The sequence below is a fragment of the Lynx canadensis genome, chromosome D4, assembly GCF_007474595.2.
Source record: "Lynx canadensis isolate LIC74 chromosome D4, mLynCan4.pri.v2, whole genome shotgun sequence".
Taxonomy (NCBI): Eukaryota; Metazoa; Chordata; class Mammalia; order Carnivora; family Felidae; genus Lynx; species Lynx canadensis.
In genome coordinates, this window is record NC_044315.2 from 8,274,335 (window position 1) to 8,300,665 (window position 26,331).

General features: G+C 43.3%; 1 protein-coding gene across 1 annotated transcript in view; it reads left to right on the forward strand.

Annotated features, from left to right (window-relative positions):
- LOC115499948 (histone-arginine methyltransferase CARM1-like) overlaps window positions 1-26,331 on the forward strand; it is a 248,160-nt gene that overhangs the window by 129,999 nt on the left and 91,830 nt on the right. Inside the window, exons 6-7 of the mRNA XM_030294235.1 lie at window positions 20,231-20,337; window positions 20,867-20,971. Coding sequence (XP_030150095.1) covers window positions 20,231-20,337; window positions 20,867-20,971 — 212 coding nt within the window. The remainder of the gene's footprint in view (window positions 1-20,230; window positions 20,338-20,866; window positions 20,972-26,331) is intronic.

Below are 26,331 nucleotides of genomic sequence, written 5' to 3' on the forward strand. Positions count from 1 at the left end.
TAGGAATTTCTTCTAGGCTATCCACCTTGTTCGTGTATAAAATTGCTCATAGTAGCCTCTTAATGACCTTTTGTATTTCTGTGATATCAGTTTCAATGTCTCCTCTTTCGTTTCTGATTATACTTATTTGAGTCATCTTTTTTCAGCTAATCTAGGTAAAGTTTTGCCAATTTTGTTTGTTTGTTTAAAAACCCAGCTCTTAGACTCTAAAAAACTGAGAACAAACTGAGGGTTGATGGGGGGGTGGGTGATGGGTATTGAAGAGGACATTTTTGGGGATGAGCACTGGGTGTTGTATGGAAACCAATTTGGCAATAAATTTCATAAAAACAATAGAATAAAATAAAATAAATTACAATTCAAATAAATAAATAAATAAACAAATAAATAAATAAATAAAATAAAAACCCAGCTCTTAGTTTCATTGATGTAATTTTTTTTCTGTTCTCTATTTCATTCATACTCTGATATTTGCTTTTTTTGTTCTAACCTTGGACTTATTTTGTTCTTCCTTGAGGTGTAAAGTCAGGTTGTTTATTTGAGATCTTTTTTTCGTTATGTAGTTATCATTAAAGCTTCCTTCTTAGAATTGCTTCTGCTGTATTCAGTAGGTTTTGGTATGTTTTCCATTTTTGTATGTATCAATATATTTTATTTCTTCTTTGACTTATTGGTTGTTTAGGAGAGTGTTGTTTCATTTCCGTGTATTTGTGACTTTTCCAGCTTTCCTCTTATTGATTATTAGTTCCTGCTTTTGTGGTCAGAAAAGATACTGGTATGATTTCAGTCTTCTTAAATTTGCCAAGACTTGTTTTGTAACATATCGTATGACCTATCCTGGAGAATGTTCTGTGGGTATTTGGGGAGCATGTATATTCTGCCATTGGATAGGATGTTCTATAGATGTCTATTATGTTCATTTGATCTGAAGTATAGTTTAAATCCAGTGTTTCCCTATTGATTGTCTGGGTGGGTATTGAAGTGAGAATTGGAAATTGAAGTCCCCTATTATTGTATTTTTATCTATTTCTCCCCTCAGATCTGCTAGTACTTGCTTAATATATTTAGGCGCTCCAATGTTGGGTACATATATATTTATGATTGTTATATCATCTTGATGAATTGATTCCTTTATCATTTTATAATGACTTCCTTTGTTTTTATGGTTTGGGGCTTAAAGTCTACTTTTTCTGCTCTAACTACAGATACGGTGCTCTTTCGGTTTCCCCTTCATGGGAGGTCCTTTTATACCCCTTCACTCTGAGCCTGGGTGTTTCCTTAAAGCTGAAATAAGTCTCTTGTAGGCAGCATATAGTTGGGCCGTGTGTGTGTGTGTGTGTGTGTGTGTGTGTGTGTGCGCGCGCATGTACTTGCATATGCTTATCCAACCAGCCACTCTCTGCCTTTTGATTGAAAATTAATTAGAAATTAATCCATTTATGGAACTAATATTATACTATATGTTAACTAACCAGAATTAAATAAAAACTAGAAACAAAAAAAAAAGAAATGAATCCATTTACATTTAGAGTAATTATTGGTGGGGTATTGTTGATAGTAAGGACTTACTAATGCCATCTTATTGATGGTTTTCTGGCTGTTTTGTATTTCCTTGTTCCTTCTCTTAATGTCTTCCTTTGTAAATTGATGATTTTTTTTTGTAGTGGTATACTTTGATTCCCTTCTCTTTATCTTTTGTGAATCTACTATAGGTTTTGGCTTTATAATTACCATGAAGCTTACATAAAACATCTTATGGGGCACCTGGGTGGCTCGGTTGATTAAGCGTCCAACTCTTGAATACTGCTCAGGTCATGATCTCATGGTTTATGGGATTGAGTCCCACATTGGGCTCTGTACTGACATCTTAGAGCCTGTTTGGCATCCTCTCGCTCGCTCTCTCTGCCCCCCATGATCACGTGCATGTGCGCATTCTCTCTCTCTCAAAATAAATAAACTTAAAAAAAATCTTATAACAGGCAATTTTACACCGACAATTCAATTGCACAAAACTGTTCTATAGCCTCCTTTCCCCATGTTTTGGTTTTGATGTCTCAATTTACCTGTTTTTATATTGTGTATTCATTAACAATTGTTATAGCTATAGTTATGTTTTAAATGGTTTGGATGTCATTATATCCTAGCCAAGTTTTTTTTATAGTTTTTTAAAATTGTATTTATTTGAGAGAGAGGGAGACAGAGACAATGCGAGTAGGGTAGGGGCAGAGGAGAGGGTGAGAGAATCCCAAGCAGTTTCTGCTCTGTCAGCACAGAACTCGAGTCAGGGCTCAGTCTCACCAACCATGAGATCATGATCTGAGCTGAAATCAGGGTCGGATGATTAACCGACTGAGTCACCCAAGTGCCCCCGCTGTAGGTATTTTTGGTATTCTTGTCCTTTAACACTTAAACTAGTATTAAGTGGTTAACACCCTGCCATATGATAGAATGACAGTATTTCTGAATTAGTGTATTGTATATTTTCGTATGTTTTCATGTTACTAATTAGTGTTCTTTCAGTTCATCATAAAGAAATCCTTCCAGCATTTCTTATAAGGTAGGTCTAGTGGCAGTGAACTTCCTCAGTTTTTCTCTGTCTGGAAAAGTTTTCCTGTCCTTTATTTCTGAAGCATAACTTTGCTGGATAGGGTATTCTTGGTAGTTTTTTCTTTCAGCACTTTAAATATATCCTCCTACTCTATTCTGGCCCATAAGGTTTCTGCTGAGAAATCCGCTGATATTCTAATTGGGGTTCCCTTGCAAGTTACAAGCTTTTTATTCTTTTCATGCTTTTAAAATACTCTGTCTTTGGGGTACCTGGGGGGCTAAGTCAGTTAAGCGCCGGACTCTTAGTTTCAGCTCAGGTCTCATGGTTTCGTGAATTTGAGCCCCACATCGGGCTCTGGGCTATCAGTGCACAACCTTCTTGGGATTCTCTCTCTCACTCTCTGCCCCTACCCTACTCATGCTGTCTCTGCCTTTCTAAAAATAAATAAAATTAAAAAAATAAAATTCTCGTTGATTGGTTTGCAGTTTTATTGTAATATATTTGGGGAGGATTCTTTCACCTTGAGTTTATTTGGTACTATGGATGTCATCAACTTGGATACCAAGTCTCTCTCCAGAGGAAAGGAGATTTACTCCTTTAAAGAAGGTTTCTGCCATCTTTTCCCTCTCTTTCCTTCTGGACCTCCAGTAATTTGCACGTTTTTTCTTTTTACGGTATCCTATAGGTCACATATGCTGTGTTCACTCTTTGTTTTTTAAATATCAAACATATAAATTTATGTAGGTACCCTCATTTATGTATATTATTTTGTTCACTCTTTTTCATTCTTTTTTCTTTGTTCTCCTCTGACCAGACAGTTTCAAAGTTCTGTCTTGTAACTTACAGATTCTTTCTTCTGTTTTATCCAGTCTGCTGTTGATATTCTCCATTGCATTTTTTTCAACTCATCGTATTCTTTAGCCCAGAATTTCTATTGGATTCTTTTTATGATTTCTGCCTCTTTGTTAAACTTCTCATTTTGTTCATGTATTATTTTCCTGATTTCATTGAATTATCTTTCTGTGTTTTCCAATAGCTCATTAAGTTTCTTTAAAACAGCTATTTTGAATTATTTACTGGGTAAATCATAGTCTAGTCTTTGTCATTGGTTACCAGAAGATTATTGTGACCCTTCAGTGATATCACATGGCCTTGATTTTTCATGTTCCTTGAAATTTGCAGCGTAGCTGTCTTCACATTTGAAGAAGTATCACCTACTCCAGTCTTTACTAACTGGGAGAGAAATACCTTCCATCAGTCCTGCTAAGGATTCTGAGGCTGTCTTAGACCTTCTGTGGATATACCTGCTCTACATTTCTTGTTTCCTTATGTGGCAGAATTCTTTTTTTTTTTTTATTTTTTTTTAATGTTTATTTATTTTTGAGACAGAGAGAGACAGAGCATGAATGGGGGAGGGGCAGAGAGAGAGGAGACACAGAATCGGAAGCAGGCCCCAGGCTCTGAGCCATCAGCCCAGAGCCTGACGCGGGGCTCGAACTCACCGACTGAGATCGTGACCTGAGCTGAAGTCGGACGCTCAACCGACTGAGCCACCCAGGCGCCCCGAGAATTCTTAACCCTTAATCTCTTCTTTCAATCTTGCGATGCTCGAGGTCAAGTACTGATGGTTTTCCTTTGTTTCCCAAAAGATGATGCTCAAGCTTAAGTGTGTGGTCTCTTCTTGGCCCACGATTTGGGGCTGGCTTTCTACATGCTCACCAGCCACCTGCCGGAGCTTGCCCTCACTGCCACCATCAGGAGCTCACACAGAGAGCTGGCCATAGTGGGGAGGTGTGTGTGACTGAGTCATGCAGAGCATTGAACATGCCTGTGGACCATCTGCAGAGATCCGTGAGCAAGATGTCTCCAGCAGCTTGTTAGTGAGCTTCTTGATGGAGTCCATAACCCAAGTTCGTAGGATTCTTGTCCCTTTAATGCCCTCTGTGAGCCCTGTCTGCCGCTCTCCTAGTCTCTTCCCATTCCCAGTCATGCTTCTCATGATTCGGTAGTCTGGACAGGGTGGAAAAGAAGTGAACATCTTTGGCAGCATTCTGCACAGCTGGAGAAGCTGGGAACTTACACACTCTCACTTTCCCCCGTGGTAGAAATCATGGGCAAGAAGATCTCTCCTAGCCTTAAGATGTGCTTTCTTGGAAGAGGAGCGATGTGGGTAAAGTCAGACTGTTCCTCTTACCCCCTCCAGTGTGTCCAAATTCGTATTTTATTTTTTTGCTCTGACAGTGTGTTGACACGTACCCACTGAAAACCTGGATTTCCACAAAAGTGCTCTCATCCATAGGTGATTATCCAAGATAGTGTTTTCTTGGGGACTCTCAGACCACAGTTGAGAAGGGCTGGCGCTAGTTCATAGGTCCCTGCAGGGTCCATTGCTGGAACCAAGATCTTTGTACCTGGCACCTGACACGTGGTGGGGTGAGACTCTGCCTCTGTCTTTTTGTGTACAGGGCTAGATCCCACAGCTCCCACGAAGGTGCTTTAGGCCATGCGTGGATGCCAACTCTTTGCTGGGGGATGGGTTGGGCGGTAGACACAAGGGATGTGTTACTCAGGTCTGATGCTGACATCGCTGTAAACTTGGCGTTCTTGTTGCTTTACTGTGATAAGTCATACATTGTGTGATTGGTAGTTACCTGCTTTATACGGACAGTTATTGATCAGCTCGAGTATTTTTGAAAAGTTTTGGGCATAATTTTCCCAACCTAGAATAATGGAAAACTAGTCTCCAAAGAAGGGAATTCTGCATTTACACACGTCAAAGCCGTGGCTGTCATGATTTTGTAGTGCTGGGCATAAAAAAAAATATTTCTCTGTGTAGTCAGTCTCTCTGGCTGCAGCTAAGTCATTTCTCTGTTAGTTATGTCACCTCGGTCTAGTACCTCTGAATTCTGTCTTTGTTCCTTTTGTCCTCCGGTGTAGAACATGCTCTTCAAGAATGTCCTGCTCTCCCTCTCTCTCTGCCCCTCCTTCACTCTGGTGTTTTCTCTCTCCCTCTCTCTCTAAAACAAAAGAAAAGGAAAAGGAAAAAGAAAAAACAAAGTCCTGTGTTTCAGAATTCCCCACTTTCTGGAATGCAGATGCTGATAGGGGCAATAAACATTGGCCTCGCTAATTCGACTCGGAGGAAACTGTGTCTCTATCTCACCTTCATCTGTACAGCAGAGATCACAACACCTCCCGGCAGTGGGGATTGAATTAAACAACACCGCGAATGTGAAAATATCAAATGGAGCAGTTCATAAATATGTGCTTGCTTTTTAACCGTGGCTGAGACTGGTAGCAGGAAGTATCTCTCTTCTCCACTCCTGATTGCTCTTTTGTGTTTACCTCCCCTCCTGCTCTTTCCCCCAGCCTCCTCCTCTTCACTTTGGTTCCTGGGCAGATGCTACTATGAAGACAGTGCAGCTCCCATCTGCTTTCAGCATATGGGACCAACACTGTTGCTTCCAAAGTCCTTGTATTTGCTGCTCAGAGCCGGGGGAGGGGGAGGGTGGTTATGGTGTGGAAAGTGAGGCAGAAAGTTGCAGACCGATTTAACCAGTCTGTCAAATCTTCATATCGTAACGGCGGAATCAACAGATCGATCTTTTTGTCCGTCCTCCATCCGTGAATCCAGCTCCCGATTTCTTCCGCCATGAAAGTGGAGTCCCCACGCATATTTCTGTAAGAAAATTAAAATCCATACATTTCAAGATCAGGGAAAATCTAGAAAGCACGGAGAACCGAGGCCAAGAGGACATTAAAACACCAATCTGCATAGCACAGGACCCACAGATACTACTGCAGACCCAGGATTTTGGCTCTCAGCATCCTGGCACCCAAGCAGAAGGGCAAACGTGATCAATTTACAAGATTCCCAATGCCCACAGGGGCAGAGCAGTGGCCAGCAGGCAGACTATATCAAGCAAAGCTCCTTTTGGCATTAGATCTGAAGAAAGTTTCTCAGCGTGGGCCCCTAATCATATGAGGAACATCCTTCAAATGAGAGTATCAAGAGTTCTAAGCTCAGTGCTCGTTCGAGAGCTGGCGTGTAGTTAAAGCTTCAGCTAAGTCACCCCCTGCACACACACACACACACCAAACAAAAACAAAGCAAAAAAACACAACACCTGCTGGCTTTGGCCATGAAAACACTGCCTGTAACCAATATCATTGAGTGTAATCCTCCTGACTTTGGGTCCATGGTATACACCATTCCATATGAGGAGAGTACAGATGGATGTCGACCAAGGAGCGTTCACTCAACTCGACTATACCCATTGGTTGCTTATCACAGAGGTAGATGCTTGGGCCCGTTTCTCATGGAAGTAGATGGTTGGGCCAGTTTGTGAGGAGAGGATGATAATGCAGGCCATGCTATGGGCATCCTTGCTGGGCAGGATTGCTTTTCATCTATGGAGGTCACACTCCTGAGGTCCTAGATCACCTCTAGCTGTAGGGGAGGGTTAGTGGAGGTAGATGCCCTGATAGAAACTCATCTTCACAGCTGAAATGACACTCAGGACAGTCGGCAGCCCCACAGTGCTGGGAAGGTGAGTTGTTCAGGAATGATCCTGCCCCATCCCTAGAGCTTATCTAAGAGCTGTAGACTTAGAGTCTGAATGTGCTCTCTTGAGCATCTGCACAAAATAGCCAAGTAAAGTCACTGCCAAGAAGATCAACAGCTTCTTCTATAAGCTCGAAATGAAACTAACATGTGATTGAAAAGGTAGCATGGTAAAATTTCGTCTGTCATTTTCTGTAGCTTTTCTGATTTCATGATGCTTGGAAATAGAAGAGGGGTTGTTGATATTTTAAGTTGCAGACTTGCTGTCCACTTAATTTTCTAGTGGATCCTGGGGGATATGGGAGCACAGACTCAAATGCCAGCAGGGCCCAGGCTGGGGACAGAAGTGCCCCGAAGAGGGCCGGTTGCAAATATGAGAAGCCTGCCGCCTTGGCCACCTGGAGGTCCGTTTGCATTCAAAACACGACAGCAGCTCCTTCCCTTGTGGTGGTTGTTGCCACGGAGAAATTCAGACCCAGGGATATCCTGATGCACACTTTTAGCCAGAAACTCACATTTCCTGTGAAATTTTTCTGGTTTTTAAGACACAGGATGGCCAAATTTAAAAATGCCTGAGGGCTGGATTTAGCCTGTGCTCAGTCATTTTGCACCCAATGAACCAGCTATATAAATGTGAAAGAGAAAACAACAGAATAGCAAAGAGATTGAGCTACGAAGGAGGCACGTGCATATCCCTGCTTCCAGCCAATTACAGATTCGTGTCATTGAGAAAACCACCGTAGGTGAGTTTTTCTCTCTCTCTCTCAAAAAAAAAATAAATAAAAAAGGAAGACAAGAATAATTCATTGTAAGGTAGCACAGCTGTGTAGTATTATTGTTAAATCCATGTTTGAGTGGAAAAGAGCTAGATCTTACAAAGAGCTAGCTTTGAGATCTTAAAAGCTCGATCTAAAAGTCCCCTGTTGGGGCGCCTGGGGGGCTCAGTCGGTTGAGCATCCGACTTCGGCTCAGGTCATGATCTCATGGTCTGTGAGTTCGAGCCCCGCGTCAGGCTCTGTGCTGACAGCTCGGAGCCTGGAGCCTGCTTCCAATTCTGTGTCTCCCTCTCTCTCTTCCCCTTCCCCACTCATGCTCTGTCTCTCTCGGTCTCTCAAAAATGAATAAACGTTAAAAATTTTAAAAAAAGTAAAAGTCCCCTATTGTGGGACACCTGGGGGGCTCAGTTGGTTAAGTGTCCGACTCTCGATTTCAGCTTAGGTCACGAGCCCATCATTCATGAGATCAAGCCCCAAGTCGGGCTGTGTGCTGACATGTGGAGCCTGTTTGGGATTCTCTGTCTTCCTCTCTCTCTCTCTGCCCCACACCTCTCTCTCAAAATAAATAAATAAACTTTTAAAAAAAGTTGTATTGGGGCGCCTGCGTGGCTCAGTCGCTTGAGCGTTGGACTTCGGCTCAGGTCATGATCTCGCAGTTCGTGGGTTCAAGCCCCGCGTCGGGCTCTGTGCTGACAGCTCGGAGCCTGCTTTGGATTCTGGGTCTGCCTCTCTGTCTGTCCCTCCCCCGCTTGTGCTGTCTCTCTCTTTCTCTCTCTCAAAAATAAATAAACATTAAAAAAAAATTTTAAGTTGTTTTGAAAAAGCAAAAGATGCTCCTTGTCATCTGAAGTGGTCTTTTTATGTGACTTCAAATCTCAAGTCTGTCAGGTACAAAGTACCTTCTTTCCTGTGCCTTGGAACAGGTACAGATGTGCTCAACTGAGTTTAGGGTCCTTCTGTCTCATCCATTTACAGATAATACATAAAGAGAATCCCAGAGAGAATTTTTTTTTTTTTTTGTCTACCTATTATGCTAAGTTTTCACTTGGCTAAATGAAGTAGCCTGAACATTATGCTCTGACAGTACAGGCTGCTGTTCTAGTTTTTAACATTTTATGTTGGATTATATTAATGCGTACCCAGAGTTAGTTGTTTGGAGAATGTAGGGAATATGGCATGAGCAACCATAAAAATGTTGATTTTAAGGGGCTCCTGGGTGGCTCAGTCGGTTGAGCATCCGACTTCAGCCCAGGTCATGATCTTGCGTTTGTGGGTTCGAGCCCCGCGTCGGGCTCTGTGCTGACAGCTCAGAGCTTGGAGCCTGCTTCGGATGCTGTGCCTCCCTCTCTCTCGGCCCCTCCCCTGCTCGTGCTCTATCTCTCTCTCAAAAATAAATAAAACGTTAAAAATTTTTTAAACGTTGATTAAAGTTGTTAAATGTCATTACATTTTTTTTTAATGTTTTATTTATTTATGAGAGAGAGACAGAGACAGAGAGAGCATGAGCAGGGGAGGGGCCGAGAGAGAGGGCGTTACAGAATCCAAAGCAGTCTCCAGGCTCCGAGCTGTCAGCACAGAGCCCGACGTGCGGCTCGAACCCACAAACGCGAGATCATGACCTGAGCCGAAGTGGGATGCTCAACTGACTGCGCCACCCAGGCGCCCCCTTTTCTTTTTCTTCTTGTCATGATAAGCATACTCTTTAGTCCCCATCACCTGTTTCACCCGCCCACCCCACCCACCTCCTGTCTGGTAACCATCTATTTCCAGAACTTTTTTGGGTGTGAAAAGGAATGCAATCAGTAGTTTCTGCAGGATAACCTCCCTTCAGAGTCCCAGAGCCCATCCACTGTATAACGGCATCTGAGTCTCTTTCTTCAGCCTGCGTGACCCTGCTGTCCAGCCACTCATGCTTTTTTTTTTTAATTTTTTTTTAACGTTATTTATTTTTGAGACAGAGAGAGACAGAGCATGAACAGGGGAGGAGCAGAGAGAGAGGGAGACACAGAATCCGAAACAGGCTCCAGGCTCCGAGCTGTCAGCACAGAGCCCGACGCGGGGCTCGAACTCACGGACCGTGAGATCATGACCTGAGCCGGAGTCGGACGCTCAACCGACTGAGCCACGCAGGCGCCCCACCGGCAACTCATTCTTAACTAAGGTGGGACACAGGATCCGATGCTCTGCTGGGTGGGATATGGGAATCCAGTGGTAGAAACAGAATGCCAGGAGGTGTGAGCAGGGCCAGATACTCTCAGCGAGTGTGGACAGCAATATGGAGCTGGTAAAAACGTGCCACATCAGGGCTGCAACATGATCCAGGACCGGAAGTGTTGACTCAGTCTGCTGCTGGGAGCAAAACCTGGGTTTGGGCTAGCCACAGCTCAAACACTGCAGAAGCCACACAGCTGAATGTGTGTTTTCCATGGCTCACCTTTCCCCAGTTGGCCCCTTGAGGCACACAGATCTTCTCCCTTGTACTTCCCGTTCCCATTTATTCTGTCATGTTTCCACTTCTCTCTCAGCACTGGTCAGCTGTGCTTTGGTCTGTCCTTACTCTTCTTTCTTCTGCTGACAGAAGCCCAGTTTTCCTTTGGGTTCAGACAGGGCTGGCTCGAGTCTGGTCAATGGGCACGGACCCCTGGCCAGAACCACGGACTCAGGAATGGGTCTTTAATTGAACAGGGTTCAATGAGGTTCGGTCTGGGGCTTTTGTTGGAACGTTTTAGAAAGATTGGCTCTGCTGGGGTGGTTGCGGTGTCGTTCCCGAGACGCTGGTGGTAATCTTGTTCTGTGATGGGTCATCTCATCCTCCTGAGCGTGAAGCCTGAAGCGAGAAATAGGGATTAAGAAAGAGGGAAAGAGACAGTGATAGAAAGATGGGGAGGCAGAGCTAGGAAACAGAGGGAGAGGTAGAGAGAGGGTGTCTCAGCGCTATCCTTTGAGATCCTGGACACGGCCATTCCTGAAAATGGAATTTTAATCCTTGATTTGTCAGTTTTGTGAACCGGAGCATTTCTCTTTCAGTTCAACCTAGCTGAATTTCCACCACTTGCCAACCAACGAGTTTTCACTGATGTCCTTTGCTTAGAATCTTGGTCCTGCGTGGGGTCAGTCAATTATCCCTCTGTCCAAGGCTGACCCCTGTTCCTTCTGCTTACTGGAGACCACACAGTGCTTAGATTCTGGGCTTTTGCTGTCGGCGGTGGAGCACCAGGGCGGGAGGATGAGGATCCCACGGGGATGAGGGACTTGGCTCAACCTTCAAACAAATGAATGAACCTCCCTCCAAACCTACCTTCACAAATGGTGAGGCCATTTCACATGTTTAGGTCAATGCTGATCATCTCAGTAAGTGTTTAATTGGTTTTTAAGATATGCATGAAAATCGCCTCAGAAACTTGATAAAATTTGTGACCCATTTTTTTTTTTTTTTTGCAGAAGTCTCTAAAGATTTATAGATGTAACAAGTATAGAAAATACTCCCGAATGGCTCTCCCCAGTGCCTTGTACTAATGTTTTGGTTGGACAAAAATAGTGTTAGGTAAGTGGTATATGGATCATGAATTACAGGTTTGGATTGCAAATCGCAAGGCTCGGAGAGAAAAGCAAAGCGAGTCGAACATTCAGTTTCTGAGAGTGCCTCAGTACTTTTGTTTTGAGAGAGGCTGATTTGGCAGTTGCTTTCAAGGAATGCTGACAAGTTTTGTTTTGTTTTTGTTGTTTGTTTTTTTTTTACCCCAAAAGGAGACAAAAACAGTACGAGAGAGAAATTAGCTGGACGTTTGGTGAAGCCGTCTGTTTGTCTAGTTTTCCCATGCGTACAATAGAAATATCCAGTGCCTTTTTTTTTAATGTTTATTTATTTGGTTTGAGAGAGAGAGAGAGAGAGAGGGCAAGCGGGGGAGGACTAGACAGAGAGGCAGAGAATCCGAACAGGCTCCACGCTGTCAACGCACAGCCTGACGCAGGGCTCGAACTCACAAACCGTGAGATCATGACCTGAGTCGAAATCAAGAGTCGGGCGCTTAACCGACTGAGTCACCCAAGCGCCCCAGAAATAGCCAGTATCCTGTAATAGTGCTCTGTCGACCGCTCAAGGAATCTACTTTAGGTCTAAATCCTTCTGCTACTTTCCTAAGAAAACCTGCTTGTATGAGAAATAAGAAGGGCCGTCCTTCAGTTGAATTTCACTCAGCAGCAGAGTCCCCTGCAAGTATACGTGTGGGGGTTATGTTCAGAGAGAAGACCAGCTTGCAGCTGTTGGCCTCCTACCCATACTGCTTGAGTGATGCCCCCATGGGTACACCTGTTTGTCCAGCTCTGCCCAGATGGGAGGAACAGTGCAGTCTTCCCTAACCCATTTCCATCCCGAGAGGGGGGCACCCAGACCGTGAAGCTAGGGGAAGGAGAATTGAATGGGGCGAGTCGTTGCTTTGTTGTCTCCTTTGTGTACTGACTGCAGGAAAATAGATCGCTTCCTTAGGTGCCCAGCGCGCTGAGCTTGATTTGGCAAACTTGAGCTGATGAGCTCGAGAAAAAAATAAAAGAGGCTGTCGGTAAATGAGTCACGATAGCCCCAAAGCATGTCTGCTAGTGTTTAGAGTTTGACATATTATTTAAAAGAAGAAGAAGAAGAAGAAGAAGAAGAAGAAGAAGAGAAGAAGAAGAAGAGGAGGAGGAGGAGGAGGAGGAGGAGGAGGAGGAGGAGGAGGAGGAGAAATCCACACCGCGATTATCATACTGTCAGTTGTGTATTTTCTGGTACAATTTTGGGACATGTGGCCAGAACAGGTGATGCAGTCAGACAGGTATTACCCTTTCCTGCAAAGAAAGATGCTTGGTAAATAAACTCTGCATGGAAAGCACTACAGACAGTATCTCTTGTAAATAGCAGCTATTTAAGAGAAGCGAGCAAACAAAAACAGATCCCTTCAATCTGGTCTTTTGGAAGGAACAACAATAAGGAAACGGTGAATCTCCGCAGTCTATTGATCCGCGAGTATGACTGCATGCTGAAATTGAAAAGTAATGGCTTGGTACGAAGAAGCCGAAATCGAGCTCGAGAATCCAAGGAAAATGATGAGAGCCATGGCTGTAGCACGGTTAATATCTACGTGGTAGAGAAAATTGCATCTTTTTGTTTGTGGTGAAAATGACAAAACATGGCGGTTTAAGCCAGAGCGGCTGCCCTCTTCACAAACAGTGTGGATAAGTGTGTCCTTTGAAAGAAGTCCCCTTTTGACTCACGATTCATGCCTTGCCGGAGGGACTTGGCTTTTGTTAGGAATAGAGGGCATTTCCTCCTTCCTATATGCCCCGCCCTGTGCTTCGCTTCTGGAATCTACCCAACTGGGACCTCTTTATTCCAGAGCCCTGGTTCTGACCCCTCTCCTCCCACCTTTTCTACCCTGAGCTGCCGGAAGGAGCCAATATGCAAACGTGAACATCCATTTAGACTTAATTATGTTCTAAACAGCGGGCCTTTCTTTTCTCTCCTCTGGGAGCCTTCCCGGCCCTACAGAATGAATGGCATCTTGTAAACAAATGATGCCTGCAGATCAAAAAGCTTTTTCATTAAAAAAAAAAAGAAAAAAAAAAGGTGCTTCTTGCCAAAATGTTCTCCAAAGGCAAAAGTATCTGCTGGATTTAAAGATTCCCTCGCTCCTCTTGGCGAAAGTCCCTCCCCCTAGTTTGGAGAATCAAGGAAGAGAAGTTGCGTCTGGCTGCGTCTCATTTTGGGTCCTCCACTGAGAATTGCCACAGACGGGAGGTTTATGTCTCCCCAAAGTTCATATTTTGAAACTTCATCCTCAATGTGGTGGTATTTGAAGGTGGAGTCTTTGGGAAGTGATTATAAAAGAGACCCCGGAGAGGTCCCTTACCACTTTCACCATGTGAGGACACCGCCAGAAGTGAGCAGTCTGCAACACTGGGGCCTGACCATGCGTGGCACCCTGATCTCAGAATTCCCAGCCTCCAGACCTGTGAGAGATGGATTTCTGTTGTTTATAAATCACCCACTCTACGGCACTTTGTTAGAGGGGCCTGGATCGTTTAACACAGTGTCCTCCAGAGTCCTATCTTCTGGACACTGAGGGGAGGGAGAAGTCAACAATTAAATTTCTTGTCCTTTTAAAAGTGTGTTTAAAAAAAATCCTTCAGGTCGTGATCTCGCGGTTCGTGGGTTCGAGCCCCGCGTTGGGAAGCTCGGTGTCTGTGTCTCTGTCTCAGTCTCTGTGTCTCCTTCCCTCTTTGCCCCTCCCCTGCTTGTGCTCTGTCTCTCTATGTCTCTCCAAACTGAACAAACGTTAAAAAAATAATTACAACAAATTTTTAAAAAATCCTCATACCTCGCATGGGAACACAGACATTTTCTTTATTTGTACATATTCATTTAACCACTTAAAGTAAAGGTAAGGGTGGCTTGTAAAGAAAACATTTTCCTGGCAGCCATTGGGACAGAAATCATCATAGGCAGGAGTTAATTGATGCTGCTTCCTGCACTTTCCTGGATGCTTCTTACTTTCTAAATCCCATAAATACATCGTAAACTTGTTACACAAGAGACTGAAAGAGTTGTGACTGTAGTGTCGGTAGTGTAATAATATTGGATTTTGCAAATAGCAAACATAATAGAGCTGATAGATACAATTACTGTTTATTTTGGAAGGCTGGTTATGTGTTGCATGGATACTGCTGTAACCTAAAACTTTGTTGGAACTTCTCTTTTGCCGTCGTCTCCTTTGGAGACGGTTGTCTCCTTTGGAGTCAGTTGGTGAGTGACACAAGACTAGCCGTGTTACTTGATAGTCATAATCTTGTGTGTTAACCAAAAATGATACTTTTCCACTTGTCACGCATCCTGTTTGCTAAATTAGGCACCCTTTATTTTTGGCTGTATTAAGAGCTCAGATTTCCCCCAAAGTATGGAGACGGTTGAGAATATTCAAAAGACTGTGTGTTGAACAAATGAATTTACTGTAGGCTTTGAAAGCCCAAACAGCTTAGATGCCCAGGATTCAAAGAACTCACACATGGGTGACACAAACCACAGCTGGCTGTCTCTGTGAGATCAGAGGGAATTGGACAGGGGCCAAGAGACCAGAGCTGGGTAAATATTATCTAATATCTTCTGGTATTTTTTCTAGTATGTCTGAGAAATTTCATTTCATTTCATTTCATTTCATTTCATTTCATTTCATTTCATTTCATTTCATTTTTTGGTACATTTGAACATTTCAGTAGTCTCCGCAGATTTCAATTATACAATCCACTGTTAGCGACTGTAGTCGCCATGTTACACATTAGATCCTCAGACCCTGTGCATCTTGTAGCTGAACATTTATATCCCTTTCCTATTCTGCCCCACAGCTCCTGGCAACCACTTTTCTACTCTCTCTTTCTTTCTAGGAGCTTGACTTTTTAAAAGAAGATTCCACGTGTAAGCGATAACGTGCTATATTTGTCTTCCTCTGTCTTACTTCATTTAGCATAATGCTGTCAAGTTCTATCCATGTGGTCGCAAATGGCAGGATTTCCTTCTGTCTCATGGCTGAATAATATTTCATTGTGGGGAACAGATATTATATAATATGTAATATACATATATATATATTAACATAAAGTATTTCTCACATCTTTATCCATTCATCTGTTGACAGACACTTAGGCTCGTTCCCTGTCTTAGCTACTGTGAATATCGTTGTAATGAACATGGGAGTGCAGACATTGCTGAGATAATGATTTCACTTCCTTTTGGATTATATACCCAGGAGCGGGATTGCTGGATCAGATGGTAGTTCTATTTTAACTTCTTGAGGAATTTCCTTACTGTTTTCCGTGGCGGCTGCACCGGTTTACATTCCCGCCAACAGTGCACGAGGGCTCCCTTTTCTCCACATCCTCACCAACACTTGTTATCTTTTGCTTTTTGATGATTGCCATTCTGACAGGTGGGAGGTGATGTCTCGCTATGGTTTCGATTTGCGTTACCTGATGATGAGCGATATGAGGCGTCTTTTCATGTGTCTGATGGCCATCTGCATGCCTTTGGAAGAGTGCCTGTTCAATTCCGTTGCCTAGTTTTTAATCAGATTGATTAGTTTTTTTTCAGACTGTGGGGCTTTATATATTTTTTAGATATTAACTCCTTATCAGATGTGTGATTTGCCAATATTTTCTCCCATCCTGTAGGTTGCCTTTTCGCTTTGTTGGTATTGCCTTTGCGGCACAGAAGCTTTTTAGTTTGATGTCATCCCGCTTCTTTATTTTTCCTGTTGTTGCCTTTGCTTTTGGTGTCAAATTCAAAACATCATTGCCAAGACCAATGTTGAAGTGTTTACCCCATTTTCTTCTAGAAGCTTTACGGTTTCAGATCTTACGTTCCACAGTTTAATCCATCTTGAGTTGACTGTTGGGCATGGTGTAAGGGGTCCAGTGGATATCCAGAGGCGCGTGTGGATGTCCACTCTGCCCAGCATCATTTATTGAAGAGACTATCCTTTCTCCATTATACCTTCTTCGTTTCTTTGTTGTAATTTCGGTTGAGTATATAAACATGAGTTTACCTCTGGGCTCTTTCTTCTGTTCCATTCATCTGTGTGTTTTTATGACAATGCCATAATGTTTTAATTACTACACCTTTGTAATATAGTTTGAAATCGGAAAGTGTGATGCCTCCAGCCTTGTTCTTCTATCTAAAGAGTGCTTTGGCTGTTGGGGGTTTTGTGGTTCCATACAAATTTTAGGATTGTTTTCCTGTGAAAAATGCCCTCAGAATTTTGATAGGATGGCACTGAATCAGTAGATTTCTTTGAGTAGTGTGGGACATTTTCAGCATATTAATTCTTCCAAACTATGAGCACAGGATATATTTCCCCTTATTTGTGTCATCTGCAACTTTTTTCATCAACGTCTTACAGATTTTAGCATGTAGATGCTGGTGTCACTTCCTTGATCCCGTTTATTCCTAAATATTTTATTCTTTTTGATTCAGGTTTAAGTGGGATTGCTTTCTAGTAGTTCATTGTCGGTGTTTAGAAACACAGCTGATTTTTGTATATTGATATTGTATCCTGCAACTCTACGGAATTCATTGGTTATAACAGTTTTTTTGGTGGAGTCTTTAGAGTTTTCTATAGATAATATCATGTTGTCTGCACATAGAGACAATTTTGCTTCTCCTTTTCCAATTTGGATGCCTTTTATTTCCTTGTATTGCCTAATTGCTCTGGCTAGGACTTCGAACACTTTGTTAAGAAGGAATGGCGACAGTGGGCATCCTTGTCTCGTTCCCAGTCTTAGAGGAAAAGCTTTCAATGTTTTACTGTTGGGTACGCTGTCAGCTGAAGGACTGTCATGTATGGCTTTTGCCGTGTTGAGGTGTGTTCCCTTTTTACACCCAGTTTATTGCAAGCTTTTATCTAACAAAGTTTTAAAACATTTTTGAAGTTTCCAAATAGTACCCAATGTCTTTTGAAGGGAATAAAATGCAAATATAGAAAATTGTAGTTGAATAGAGTTGGTACTTTTGACCCCCTGTAGAAGTTGACAAGGAAATAATTAGGTCCAAAATTTGAAGGAACATGGTTAGAAATCTTGTTGAAATTAATATCTCCTAAGTCTGTGAAACTGTTGCCTCTGGGAACAAACCGGAAAAACAAGACCAAAAGGAAACCATAATTAATGGGCTCTATAGCTTTATGTGTAGTTGAGAGATTCTATATGAAAAGTACTGACCAGAAAAAGCTAACTATTGTTCATGAAAAAGCAGGCTATAGGAAGGCCTGGGTGGCTCAGTTGGTTAAGCATCCGACTCTTGATTTGGGCTCAAGTCATGATCTCAGGGCCATGGGATCGAGCCCCGTGTCCGGCCTCATACTGGGCACAGAGCCTGCTTGAAATTCTCCGTCTTCCTTACCCCGTATCTTCCCCACTCACAGGCATGCGCGCACGCACTCTCAAAAAAAAGGAAAAAAGAAAAAAACAGGTTGTAAAACAGGAGAGTTCAGTACTATTGTAAATAATACAGAGAGAGATAAAAATATATGAAAAAAAATTACTGGGAGATTTTATCCCAAAATATTATTAGTGGTTATACCTCGGAATTCTTTTTGCTTCTGGGCTTTCTTTTCTGAATTGTTAAATTTCATATGATCACATTATTTACAGAGTTTTTTTTTTTTTAATTGTAAAAGAAAACAGCCAAAAGGTAAATGTCACGGGGGAACAGAAATACCGATTCGTCTGTTGATTGCCCACGTAGGAGGAAATCGTAAAGAATTAGAGTCTCTTTTACTGTAATATAGAGTTAGGATACTTATTTTGTACGGAGGTTCTGTTAACTGGAGTTCTCAAGAATGTCTTGTCATCAGAGTCACCAGGGACAGAGTTAAAGATACAGATGCTGGGCTCTGTCATCCCAAAATAGTACGCCAGGGTAGGGACTTGGGGTCCAACTGTAGGGAAATGGCATGTCCCTCTGAAACATACATCCATTAACAGTCATGTCAAGAGACTACTTAAAAATGCGGGAAGTTATTCATGTACTTTTTTCTTCTTCTTTTTTTTTTAAATGTTTATTTATTCATTTTCAGAGAGAGAGGGAGAAAGAGAAAATCCCAGGCAGGCTCCACTGTCAGCACAGAGCCTGACATGGGTCTTGATCCCACGAACCGTGAGATCCTGACCTGAGACAATATCAGGTCAGACACTTAACCAATTGAGCCACCCAGGTGCCCCGATACTTTCTTAAATTAAAAGATGTATTTATAAAATAATGGGATGAAATTGTGCAAAGAGGAATTTTTCCACACACACACACACACACACACACACACACACACACACCAAGAGAATATACACTGAACCGTGAACAGTAATTAATAGCTTGCATAATGAGATGATTATTTTTATTTTCTTCATTTGGGTTTGTTGCATTTTGTGAATGTTCTACACTTTTCAAATACTGATTTTGTAATTATGCAAAATTTTTTTGCTTTTTTAAACATTTTTGAAAAATTTTTAAATTTTAAATTATTTTAAAAATTTTGTGTTTATTTTTGAGAGAGACTGAGAATGGGGCAGGGGAAGAGAGAGAGGGGGACAGAGGATCCAAAGTGGGCCGCGTGCTGACAGCAGAGAGCCTGAGGCAGGACTCGAACTCACAAACCGTGAGATCCTGACCTGAGCTGAAGTCAGACGCTTTACCACCTTAGCCACCCAGGCGCCCCTCAAAGACATTTCTAAGGCAAAAGTCACAAAACTTGACAACCTTGTAGGCTGTGTTAGCTATTAGTGATACCACTTTGGGGATTTTTTTTTTGAGCCTTCACTTACGTATTTTTTTCCTCAAATAATAGAAAGCTTTGCCTTGTATTCACATATCTTCAGTTATTTTCCTTTTTCTCTGTGCACCTAGAGAAATGTGAAAAAGAACCCTGTTGTTACAATAGAATGAGATTATATAGATATACATATGTATATATATCCATTATATGCACATTTTGTATTCACATATATATTTTTTCCTTATCAACAATCACCTTCCCCAGAGGACTTACTTAGAATAAACCTGTTTAGCTTTGTGAATGTGGGACGAGGAGGATCCCATGAGCCCAGTCTCTATGTGTTCCATTAAGCTCTCTCATGTGATATTGGTGAATGCAAATATGTGTGACAAGTGTACATAAGGGTGTCACATCTCAGAGTGGCACCCATAGCCACCTTGCCGTTCCTTATCATGTGTGTGTTTGGGGATGAACATGCCCTTTGAATCTTCTTTTTTTTTTTTTAATTTTTTAATGTTTATTTTTCTGAGAGGGAGAGACAGAGCGTGAGCAGGGAAGGGGCAGAGAGAGAGAGAGGGAAACATAGAATCCAAAGCAGGCTCCAGGCTCTGAGCTGTCAGCACAGAGCCCGACATGGGGCTCGAACCCATGAACCGTGAGATCATGACCTGAGCTGAATTTGGGTGCTCAATTGACTGAGCCACCCAGGCGCCCTTTCTTTCTTTCTTTTTTTTTTTTTATAAGTTTATTTATTTTGAGAGAGAGAGAGAGGGAGGGCATGAGCCAGGGAGGGCGGAGAGGGAAAGAGAGAGAATCCCAAGCAGGCTCTGCACTGCCAGCGTGGAGCCCGATGCAGGGCTCAAACCCAGGATCTGCGAGATCACGACCTGAGCCGAAATCAAGACTTGGATGAATGCTTGACCGACTGAGCCACCCAGGTGCCGTCTGCCCTTTGAATCCTCTACTGTTTTCCCAGAATTTTGTAAAGAGCGTAGTGGTGAATTCTGTGCTTCCCTCCGTGTAGAAACGGGTCTGCTTTTTGTCCCTGCAGATCTCAGCTCATTTTCAAATACCTTGAAAAGCTGCCGGAATGAGAAAAAGGAGTCCTCGGTGTTCAGCCAGCGGACAGAAGAGGCATCGGCCGTGCAGTATTTCCAGGTCAGGAAAGTTGTTCCGGGTGGAACTGAGTTTCCATGTGACGCACACCTGCGGATACACCTGAGCGGGCTAGAGGGCTGGCTTGCCTGATCAGGATGGTCATCGTCACTACCTCCTGCTCTCCTCCCGCTCTCACTCAAGACCTCTGTCCAAGTCCTATTTTTCTCTACTGGCTCATGAGACTCATTCGGGACATCCCTTTTGCCTCTGGCCTTTCTCTCTCTTATCGCGGTTACTCTTGACCCTCATAGCCTCTGCTTTGAGGAGGGACCCTGGGCACTTACTTGTCTGACCAACATCGAGGCTTGAATCTATCTCGTGAAGCAGCTGCTGAAAGTCTGGGGTCCACTTACAGTTCTAGACCTTACAAACAGAGCTAAGAAGGACAGGTCACTGTCTTTCAGAGCCTCAGCTTGCCTGTGTATTAGGTTAAGCCTACCTTGACCAAGGTGGCTCTCAGAACCATATGTGCATGAAGGTGATGACTTATGGGTTGTTGACTGTCCCTGTCCTTGTCTTTCCCCCACAGTTTTATGGCTGCATTTCCCAGCAGCAGAACATGATGCAAGATTTTGTGAGGACAGCCACTTACCACAGAGCCATCCTCCAGAACCACATTGACTTTAGAGACAAGGTAATGCCAGCAGCATGTTATTATCTCAGACCATTTTAAGAAGGCTTGTCAAAAACGAGAATCAAAATTAAGCTTTGGTAGAACCACCATATGACCCAGCAATTCCACCCCCTAATTATACATGCCAAAGAATTGAAAGCAGGCATTCAAACAACTATTTGGACGTAAATTTTTTTTTTCAACGTTTATTTTATTTTTGGGACAGAGAGAGAGAGACAGAGCATGAACGGGGGAGGGGCAGAGAGAGAGGGAGACACAGAATCGGAAACAGGCTCCAGGCTCCGAGCCATCAGCCCAGAGCCCGACGCGGGGCTCGAACTCACGGACCGCGAGATCGTGACCTGGCTGAAGTCGGACGCTTAACAGACTGCGCCACCCAGGCGCCCCTGGACATGAATGTTTATAGCAACACGATTCACAATAGCCAGAGTGGAAAGAACCCAAATGCCTATCACCTGATGAATGGAAAAACAAAATGTGGTACATCCGTACAATGGAATATTGCGGGCATCGTTCGTATTTACCTTATCCACAAAAATAATGCAGTGCTGATACGTGCATCAACATGGGTGAACCACAAAACCTGCTGAGTGAAATGAGTGACAGAAGCTCATAAAGATGAGTCCGTCTACATGAAACATCCAGAATAGGCAAATCAGAAAGGAGGCAGACTCGTGGGAGCCAGGGGCAGAGGAAGGGAGGAGTGGGGAGTGGTGCTTAATGGGTACAGCGTTCTTTTTATGGTGCTAGAAATGGCTGGAAACTTGAGACAGGTAACAGTTACATAACACAGGGAATGTGCCAGATGGCACTGAATTTTACAATTTAAAATGAGTAATGGTTCGTTTGACGTTATGTGAGTTTTACCTCAATAAAGAAATTAAGTTTCGAGTGCCAGGAACTCAAGAGACTGAATGACCATCTCTTGGTGCATGGAATGGGTTAGGACCTCTATTCCTACCTAATGAATAGCTCTTATTAAGTCACTGTCCTTCGATTTTTTTTCATAGACTCCACAAGTGCCTGCACTTAATTCCTTCACAAAATGCATCTGAATGATGAATGACTGCTAACACGTTATGAAAGTATTGTCCATTATTATTCTCCTACCTGTTAAATACAAAGCCAGCGTTCAAAATACTATATGGCCCATCTCGGAGGCATGAAGACAGGTCAGTGGAATCAGCAGTCCCAGGATTTAGTTTTATGTTTTCCCCCTAACTAGCTGTGCGATCTTAGGCAAAACACTAAACTTCTCTGAGCGTCGCAATCGATTCTACTGCCACAGTAAATTGTAGACCACAGCCTCTGATATCTGCAGTATTAGCTCCTCCGGAAGGGTGTGGTAGAACATTGAAATAATGATCCTAATGACTCATGGCTCCTCGTGTCCATGCCTATTTGCAAAGTCCTATAGCTTTCCCTTTCATCAAGAGATAGTCTAATGTTTTACTTTTATCTCTGTGCTGTTCGTATGATCTGCTTTCACCAAAGACGATGACAGAGGTCACATCATGTGGATTTCAGAGCCTAGGGCTTAAGGGGCCTTGTGGCTCCTGGCCTTACCCCCTTGGAACCCTGAGATTACCGTACTCAGTGAAGAAGCCCGGTCTAGCCTACTGGGGGTTGAAAGGTCACATAAAAGAGGACTGAGGCCTTCCAGTCAACAGCCAGCACCGACTGCCAGTCCTGTGAGTGAGGCCACCTTGGCCTGCTGTCTAGCCACCCCTGCAGCAGAATGCAGAAACGTGAATGCATCCAGGCAAGATCAGCAGAGAAGCTGCCTGGCCCTCCCGTGGAATTGACAGAAATGATAAATTGTCTCCAGTTTAATCCGCTAAATTTTGATGTGGCTTCTTCTGCAGTACCAGTTGATTAAAACAGAGAGAAAATTCGTGAGAAAGTAGCGATAAATGGGCACCCAGCTCAAAGCTGATCTGCCACTGGCCTTCATTCTTCTGTCGTATTCTGCTACTGAGCCCATCAGAGTTTTTGGTACTTTTTATGTTACGTTGGTTATTCCAGAATTTCCTTTTGGCTCTTGTTTCATGGCATCTGTTTCTTGCCTGAGGCTTTCTGTCTTACCCATTGGTTTCAGCAGTGTTCACGATCGCTGGTTGGCGCGTCTTTACCATCGTTTCTGTCAGATCATTCTAACATCCGTGTTATTGCTGGGTTGGCTTCAGTTGGTTGCGTTTTCCAAGGGAATTGGAACTTCCCTGATTCTTCATATGCCGCGGAATTGTGGATAGCATTCTATGCATTCTGAATATTATGTTAAGAGACTCTAGGTTCTTGCTTAATGCCTAGGGAAAATGTTGTTTGTGTTTTCGTGTTCATTCAGCTTGGTTAGTTTCAAGCTGCGAGTTCCACACCACTAGTTGGCCTTCTGAGGGCTCTGGTTCTCAAATCAGTTCGGTTTTCAAAGCCTTTGGCAATGCTGTTTGGGTCTGCGTGTGTGTCACCCGATGGTCAGTCTGGCATCTGGGGAGAGTTCTCAAAGTATTGGTATGCTAATTAAGATCAGATTCCTGCATGTACAGATTGAGGGTGAGCCCAGGAATTTTTTTTTTAATTTTTTTATAAATTAATTTTATTTATTTATTTTGAGAGAGAGAGAGAGAGAGAGAGAGAGAGCAGGGTAGGGGCTGTGGGTCGGGGAAGAGAATCCCAAGCAGGCTCCGCACTGTCAATGCAGAGCCCGACGTGGGGCTCAACCTCACGAGCCATGAGTTCATGACCTGAGCCAAAATCACGAGTCAGGTGCTTAACTGACTGAGCCACCCCAGCACCCAGCCCAGGAATTTATTCAGAGAAAGAAAACTTTATGGAGTTGCTTTGCCAAACTCCTTCCTCTCCCTGATTTCCCGGTGCTTTCTGATTCCCTGGGACCACTTCTCAGTCTCGGGCTGAAAATCTCGCTTTTTCGTGCGCTTCCACAACTTGGCCTACGCTGGCCAAGCAGAGAGAAGACAAAGAAAGAAGAAAGGCAGCTGGCGGGGCGAGGTTGGTCTCAGCCTTTGGGAATGACAGCATCGTATGCGGAGGTAGGTTGCCTGCCCTCATCGTTTCGGCTCCTGAGGCAGTCACTACCACTAGATCGCTGGGGGCTGGAACACAGAAGAGAGGAAAGGGGAGGGAAAGAAAGGAAGGAGAGGAGAGAGAAGAGGAAAAGAAAAAAGAAGAGGAAGGGAAAACCGGAGCATTTTCATACTCGAGATTGTAGCGTCCTTTCTTGATGTTGGAGCCAGAACTACTAGGTGTCCCCAGGAGCTCTTTTGTCTGCGCCCTGGGGCCTATTTCCGGTGTGTTGAGTTCAGATCATGGAGGATATGGTTTGGCAGTATTTGAATTCTGGTCTTCCCCAGTCTGCCTCTCCTGTACACATTTTAGAGTCTTCCAAGTACCTGTCCCATGCATTCTGTATTTAGTGGAAGAGACACGGTACAGTGAATTCTCTCCAACTTACCCAGGACCACTTGCTTTCTAAAAGGCAAAACTGTGTACTCTGATGATTGAGGGTGATAAGACCAGAGATGGCTGTTTGGCCACAGGGTCTCAGATGTCCTGTCATATGTCCCGAGGTGCCCGTCACCTTTGCTTTGCCAGTGGGGTCCTGCCTGGTTAATAGATAGGAAGTGAACATCCCTAACAAAGAGGACCTGATTATGGCAGGTGGACAGGATTAGGGGAGAGGGGGGAAGCTTATTTCTTTTGACTCTCCATGTCGTATTCAAGAGAGTGGGCAAGCAATCTTATTGACCTAAGATAGGGATTTTTTGCTAATTGAAAAAAAAAATAATCACCTCTAAACTATTGATTGTTTTGTGGTTTGAAGATGTTTCCTGGAGGTAATACTTTTGCTTAGGAAAACTTCTCTCCCTCTGGAGTTGCTTAGTTTTCATCTATAATCTATTTTCTATTATCTACAATCTATTTTCTGTGTTATCTATAATCTGTTTTTAATTCTGGGGTTTATGGCTTCTTAAGACCACTCCCCAAACGACTGATCATGTGAATAATTTGCATTCTAATCTTTCACAGAATTTCACATGGATTATGTGACTTGACCCTTTCATTTGTGTTATCTTTTCATCCACAAAAATGAAGATACTGGCCCGGATCATCTTTAAGGTCACTCACAGCTGTAACCTCATTTGATTTTGCAAAATATCCTTTTCCTGCCGGCCCGAAATGGGTTTGTCTGCCAGTGAAATAAAATAGACGTCTATCTGTTGGGGTTTATGAAGGTGAAAATTAATCACATGGTTGATAATTAATTATATCTCTTTTCCCTTCTGAGTTCTGAACCAATTTAGAAATAGACCCAGATGTCAGGTAGAAATAATATCAGCTTTATGGTTAGTAGTGCTGCTTGGAGAACAAGGCTTGGACCTGTGGCCAAATAAGGCCTTCCTATTTCTTTCCCCCACAGACTGAACTTTTCCACCCATTTGTATGCTGGATAGCCGGTCTCCCCAGACAAACCCTGCTATCCCAAAACTACCATAAACAGGGTGGCTTAAACAACAAATATTTATTTGTCATAGTCCTGGAGGCTGGGAAGTCCAAGGTCAGAGTGTTGGTAGAGCCGGTGTCTGGGGAGGAGTCATGCCCTGGCTCATACATAGGTCGTCTTGTTATATCTTCACACGACCCAGAAGAACAGGAAGCGAGTTATTTAATGTCTCTCCATATAAGGGTCCGAATCCCCTTCACGATGGCTCCGCCCTTGTGACCGCATTCCTTCCCAAAGGCCCCATCTCCAAATACCATTCCACTGGGGATTAGAGTTTCAACATTTGAATTTTAGGGGGACACAGCTACTCAGTCCACAGAGCAGGTTCCTTTGATCTTGATTATAATTTTGTGAGATAAAAGCCTACATCACTGCCACTTTAGAGACAAAAGAGCTAAGGCCTGCGGATGCTATTAACTTACCTGATTTTATACAACTAGGAAATGAAAAGGCCAGGATTGGAACCCAGTTAGTCTTACTTTAGAGCACCCCCCCTACCCAGATATGAACCCCGGAAAGGGACTGCTAAAATTGCCAAGGGAGAATTTTGTCTCTCTGAGCTTAAGGACAGCGTGGAAACATTTGGTCACTCAGATATCCCCGTGCATGTAGGAGGCAGCATGGTGCAATGGTTACGGTCGAGTTCCAGAACTGGAAAGCCAAGTTCAGACAGCAGCCTGGTCACTCACCACGCACCTGCCGTAGGCCTTTATCCTGTTTGCTTTGACGTCTTTGGCTAGTTGGCTGCTACCGGCTCTGGGCTTTAATATCCTTTATCTGTTAGAGTGGCGACTACTTCTTGGAGTCCTTGCTAGGTTAAGATGATACATTGCATATGGAA